The 6,474-nt window shown below is 35.3% G+C and overlaps 1 protein-coding gene and 1 pseudogene across 1 annotated transcript; one reads left to right on the top strand and one right to left on the bottom strand.

Annotated features, from left to right (window-relative positions):
• Positions 1–640: 640 nt before the first annotated feature.
• LOC131013452 (receptor-like protein 7) lies at positions 641–3,686 on the top strand (annotated as a pseudogene).
• Positions 3,687–5,680: 1,994 nt separating this feature from the next.
• Positions 5,681–6,223, bottom strand: LOC131013458 (uncharacterized). The gene has a single exon (XM_057941553.1). It carries the CDS (start codon positions 6,221–6,223, stop codon positions 5,681–5,683), a length of 543 nt encoding a protein of 180 aa, XP_057797536.1.
• Between the last annotated feature and the right edge of the window lie 251 nt (positions 6,224–6,474).

Raw genomic sequence — 6,474 nt, forward strand, 5'->3', positions numbered from 1 at the left:
CATCACATAATTTTGTCGTGATATTTATTTTATAAGTTTCATCTTTACATAATTAATTTTAATTCCAAGATTCAAGCAAAATTAATTAAACTTCTAAAACAACTACATATTAAGTAATCCTTTGTATTTTAATTCTAAATTATTAAAATTAAATAATAAAAATAATAATAACATATGATGAAGAGTCCTAATGGATACTACTACTTAAATAACTATTAAAATATAAAAGATAAACCATAATATATTTATAGATACATTATATGTATAATATATTAAATTACACAATTAACCTTAAATTAAGTATATATGAGGGATATAATAGGCAAATAAAATTTTATAAAATAAGGCACTTTTATAATATGTATAGATATTTGACTAACTATCAGCTAGACTCTGTAATCCTAATGCAATAACGACTTTTATTACTTAGCAAACTCTTGCAAATAACTAATTAATTTTTAGTAATTATTAAATTCAATTTTTGAGTGATGCTATGAGATAAAACTACCTATGGTCCATTCTAAAAAGCTCGCCCTAAGTTAATTAATAGATACTTATAAGTGGCTTATTTAAAGCCACTTGCACAAGTTTGTAGAAAACACAAATCACAATACTATCAATTAATAGCCTCTTCATCACAATGCTTCCAAAGTTGTTCTTCGTCATTTCTACACTAATTTCCTCCTTTATTTTCACTACTCATTCTTATAATACCCAGTGTCTTCACCATCAGAAAATCTTGTTGCTTCAACTCAAGGATGAGTTGAGTTTCAATTCTTCTCTTTCAACAAAATTGGTGCGATGGAATCAAAGTGATGAGTGCTGCAAGTGGCACGGTGTGGAATATGATGTTGCTGGCTATGTCGTTAGTTTGCAGCTCCATAATGAGTCCATTTCTGGTGGAATCGCGGATTCATCGAGTCTCTTCAAACTTATGCATCTGCAGAAGCTAAATCTAGCCTTCAATGATTTCAACAACACTCCCATTCCGAAAGGTATTCACAATCTCACCTATTTGACACACTTGAATTTATCCGATGCTGGATTTGGTGGGCAGGTTCCCGCTGAAATTTCTTCCTTGAGGAGGTTGGTTAGTCTCGATATCTCTAACGCGTATGGGATATATCTAAATCTTAATATCTCCTATATAATATCTGTGAAATTGGAGAGCTCTATCTTGATCTTGTTGATGTTACTTCCTCTCATGAGAGAAGAAAATGGAGCCACATTATACCATCATATTTACCCAACCTCACCGCCTTGAGCTTGACGTATTGTGATTTGTCTGGCCCTTTAGATAAGTCCTTTTCGCAACTCCATTCCCTTTCCATCCTTCGACTAGATTTTAACCCTCTTGGGACAGAACTTCCAGACTTGTTCGCCAATTTTCCAAGTTTGACCACTTTGTCTCTTTATGGCTGCAGTTTGAAGGGTTCGATTCCACCCACCTTTGCTAACCTAACCAACCTGATTCGTCTCGATTTGTCATATAACTTCTTCACAGGCTCACTTTCTTCTATGCTGTTTGAAGGTCTTTCCAATCTTATTTATTTAGATTTGAATAGTAATTCATTCTCTGGAAACATTCCCCACTCTATCTTTGCTCTCCCTTCATTGTTGCAACTTGATCTCAGAAATAATCAGTTTAATGGCACTTTGCAACTAGACAAATGTCAAAACCTTGCCAATCTAACCCTACTTGATCTATCTCACAATAGATTGAAGGGTTCGATTCCACCCACCTTTGCTAACCTAACCAACCTGATTCGTGTCGATTTGTCAAGTAACTTATTCACAGGCTCACTTTCTTCTACGCTGTTTGAAGGTCTTTCCAATCTTGTATATTTAGATTTATCAAGTAATTCACTCTCTGGTAATATTCCCCACTCTCTCTTTGCTCTCCCTTCATTGGTGGAACTTGATCTTAGCAGCAATCAGTTCAATGGCACTTTGCAACTTGACAACTTTCCAAGTCTAACCCGACTTTATCTATCTTACAATAGATTGTCGTCAGTAGATGTGGGCAACGTCAATTCAACTTCACATGGAAGTCTCCAACTAAAAGAGTTAAGAATAGCTTCTTGTAACTTGTCCCATTTTCCTAATTTCATCAAACATTCTGATGATTTGAGAACACTAGACCTCTCATACAATCGGATTGGTGGGGAGATACCTAGTTGGATTTGGGGAACACAACTTCAGTATTTGAACCTCTCTTTCAATCTTCTAACACATCTGCAAAAGCCTTACCATATCCCTGCTTCTCTTGAAGACCTATTCTTGCAGTCTAACCAGCTCAAGGGTGAGCTATACCTGCCCATTCCACCAGCGTCTCAACTTTGGTCCGTATCTCTTGGTAATAACAGTTTAAGTGGATCGATTCCAACCTCCCTTTGCAGTGCCACGAGCCGCCTTGTTCTTGATTTGTCTGGCAATAGATTAAGTGGCAGCATACCCCCTTGCTTACTTGAAAACATTTCAGAGTTAGATCTAAGCCAAAACAACATCAGCGGTAGCATTCCAGATGATTTTCCTATGGATTGTCAACTTGGATATTTGGATCTTAACAATAATACTTTAGAAGGGAAAATCCCAAAGTCCCTTGAAAAATGCGAGCGGTTGCGGTTCATGAATGTTGGGAACAACAACATCACTGACAGTTTCCCATGCATGCTATCATCGATGTTGCGAGTTCTTGTTTTGCATTCTAACAGATTCTATGGAGAAGTAAGATGTCACGACATGAGCTGGGAAGATCTCCAAATTCTAGATATATCTTCCAATTGAGGTACGGCAATTCAGATTTCAATTACTCACAATTGTGGACTTCATTAAGCATCACATTAATCATGAAAGGGACAGATTCAGAGTATCACACGATTTGGTCAGAGTTTGGTATCATTGATTTCTCTTGCAATAATTTCGGAGGAGAGATACCAAATGCAATTGGTGATCTTACCTCACTTCATCAGCTCAACCTCTCCCACAATGCCCTCAATGGAAGCATCCCAAACTCATTTGGTCAGTTGAGGAATCTCGAATCACTCGACCTCTCTGTAAATCGACTCATCGGGCCAATACCAGTGGAGCTTGCAGGGCTCACATTCCTTTCATTCTTGAATGTGTCCTACAATAAGCTGGTTGGAGAGATCCCAAATGGGCGTCAGTTACAAACATTTTCAGCTGATTCCTTCAAAGGGAATGCGGGGTTGTGTGGTTTCAATCTCAACATAAGCTGCACTACTGATAGTGATGACAGTGATCATTTGTCGCCAGAAGAAGATGAAAACGGGGAAGAGAAGAGTGAGATCGAGTGGGAGTATGTATCTTCTGCGCTTGGTTATGTTGTGGGATTAGGAAGCATTGCGTGGACGCTTTTATGCCGCAGAAGCTTCAGAGAAAGATATTTCGAGAAAATAGAAGAGATTGTTGACAAGATTTTCTACGAGAGAGCGAGGAGAAGAAGACATGAAAGAAGAAGAAAAAGAGTAGAGATGAGAAAAGAGATTAGGAGACAGCAGAGAAGTTGACGATATAAACAAGGGTGTTTAGTGTTTGATGTAAGTTTGAAGCTTTTTTTTTTTTTTTTTTTTGCATGTAACTTTCTTTAATTTAAGCTGTAAAAGAGATTCTGTGTGTTGGTAATTAACTATGTCATTTTATTTTACGAGAATTAGCACATATCAGATTTGTCTTGTTTTAGATATTCTAGGCATATATAGAAAGCCTGCATTGCACGCGATTTAATTAATTTACATAAATTAATTAAGAATAATTATCATACTATGAGAAGTCATACAAATTTTGCATTCGAAATGTATCACTTTATAATTGTAGAGTAATATTAATGTTAAAAAATTTAAGATTTACCAATAATTTAAAAATAATAATAATAAATGCGTAATCTTGCACTCAACTAATATTTCTCAAGATATCTAAACAAATAATTCTTTTACGTTCAAAAAGTGTTAATTTGCGTGTTCATACACTTGTGAAATCAAGTGTATGGAAAATCATAATTTATTTTTAGAAGAGTTATATTCCATACTCGTGTCCATAATTTATCTCCTCTTTTCTTCGACGAAGCTTCTCTAGCGTTTGTTTTAATAATTTCTCTATTTTGAATCCTACACTTGTATATTTTGTTATTAGTTTCTCCATAAATTTAATATTCAAACGTGTACAGGGACGGAGCTAGGAATTAAGTTCGGGGGGGCTGAACTTGTACGGGGGTTCGGGGGCGGTAGCCCCCGAGAATTTTTTTTTGGGCATTCTGTATATTTAAGGTATTTTTTTAATTAAAATACGAGCATAATACTAATAATAACGAACAATATTTTCATAGATTATATAGTTTCAATATATCACAAAACTTTTTTTTGACGTTCCGTATATTTAAGACATTTTTTATTAAAAGGCAAGCATAATAATAATATTAATAACAAACAACATGTTCATAGATTATATATTTTCTATATATTACAAATTAGTTTCAATACATTATAATTTTTTTTAGCATTTCATACATATTTGGCATTTTTTATTAAAAGACAAGTATAATAGTAATAATAACAAACAATATTTCATAGATTATATAGTTTTAAATAACATAATTATCCTTAAATTAAGTATATATGACTATATGAGAGAATATAATAACCAAATACTCTTTTATAAAATAAAATTATTTTATAATAGGTATAAATATATATATCTATATATATTTTAAAATTAAAAAAAAAAAAAAACTAATATTAAAACAATCCAACTTGATTTCCTGCAACCTAAAAAGATTTCCTGATTTTTTAAAACAATCCAACTTGATTTCTATCACTCTTTTAGTTGGACAAAGTTTACATCAGTTGATTTCTCACGCAATAAATTGACAGTCGAAATTAAGTCACATATATTAATTTTTGCCTTCTTAAACCATTCGAGCTTCTAAATACTCATCATCATCACAAGTTATTAGACCAACATCAAGTGAACTTTCGACTGTCAATTAAGCTCTAATTTTTTCGAAAATCAAACTCGGGTGAAACTTGCAATAAAAATATAAATTCGTAGCAGATTTGGAGTGGTTCATTGATGTAAGTTTCACGAGAAACTTCTCAGGGCTGCCGTCAACTACTAGTCTATGACTGGGTTGGGCGAACATTGAAAGAACTAGATATTTATGATTGTGAAGATGTGTTGGGGATTTCTACTATTACTACTTCATTCCCAACTCCCAATTTGCAGAAACCGATGCCAATTAAGTATGTATGAATCCTCTAGTCTTTTGCGGCAGAATTAGAACACCACCAAATGTCATTGTTGCTGAAGGTGATGAACAAGGGGATCAGGCTGCAAATGGATCAAAAAAATTGTATGGCATTCTTTTTCAATTATCCTTCTTAGCCTATAAGTTTGTTGTTGTAATTGGAAACATGTAAATTAGTAAGAAGAAAGTGCATATAGTATAACTATTTTATTTTTTTTCAATTGATTTCTTTTGTTACTATATCATTGCAATTAACGGAATCTTATAAATTAATTAATTAAGCAGAAGTAAATAGAAATTTTAAAAGTAAATAAAATTCGAAACATTTAGCCTCAACGCAGCCATTAATAATCAATAATATTCAAAATTAAAAATCACACAAAACCAACAAGAAACTATAGTACTCTCTCTTTCTCCCTAGGCCTCTAACGGTGAGACTAAACTTTCAATGTAAACATCAGAAACCATAACCCTAATCCTTTTCCTATCAAAAACCATCAAATTCCCAATCTTGATCAACAAAAACCCACCACCCCAAAAAGGAGCCAAGGCCGGAGAAATATGGAGAGGATTACACAGCTGATCAAGAACCACCACTTTCTCCCAAGACTCCTTCTTCTTCATCCAAATCCCCACGCAACTCGAATACTCGCGCCTGTAGTATGCCGAAAGGCATTCTCCGATCACCCCAATTCCCAGCCACCGGCAGCCTTCCGAGCACTCCGGCAGCTCCACCGCCCCGATCACCTCCCTCTTCAAGTCGAAAGCAACCACGCCTCGTCTATCACACCTCTCCCAGTGAAGACTCCCACTTGCTAACATCCCCATCCTCATTGTATCCCTAACTATACCAATACCATTCGTCTTCTTCCATGAATCCCAACCCTTCACTTCCTTCCATGACTCATGCTTCAAGCTATACATCATAGCTATAGCCATGGTGTGTCTCAACCCGGCCATCACAGTCGCAGTCGCAAAAACCTTGTAATCGCCACTCGATTCATCCCAACCGAACCCACAACTGTCGTAATATATGTACGTCACCGTAATCGTCGGTATCGTCTAAGTCGTCTAAGTGAGGCAGTTTCTTGGAGATTCTGGTAGATGGGTTCCACAACACAAACTGTCTGTTCCGTACAAGGCAAACCAGTCCATTGCAACAACCAACGATGGAGTTATGAGAGATTGGGAAATCCAATTCTGCAACTTGA

Source organism: Salvia miltiorrhiza, chromosome 1 (genome assembly GCF_028751815.1).
Source record: "Salvia miltiorrhiza cultivar Shanhuang (shh) chromosome 1, IMPLAD_Smil_shh, whole genome shotgun sequence".
Classification (NCBI taxonomy): Eukaryota; Viridiplantae; Streptophyta; class Magnoliopsida; order Lamiales; family Lamiaceae; genus Salvia; species Salvia miltiorrhiza.

What these genes read in the sequence shown, in the direction of transcription:
- LOC131013458 (XM_057941553.1), bottom strand. Translation starts at nt 6,223, where the DNA reads ATGGCCGGGTTGAGACACACCATGGCTATAGCTATGATGTATAGCTTG.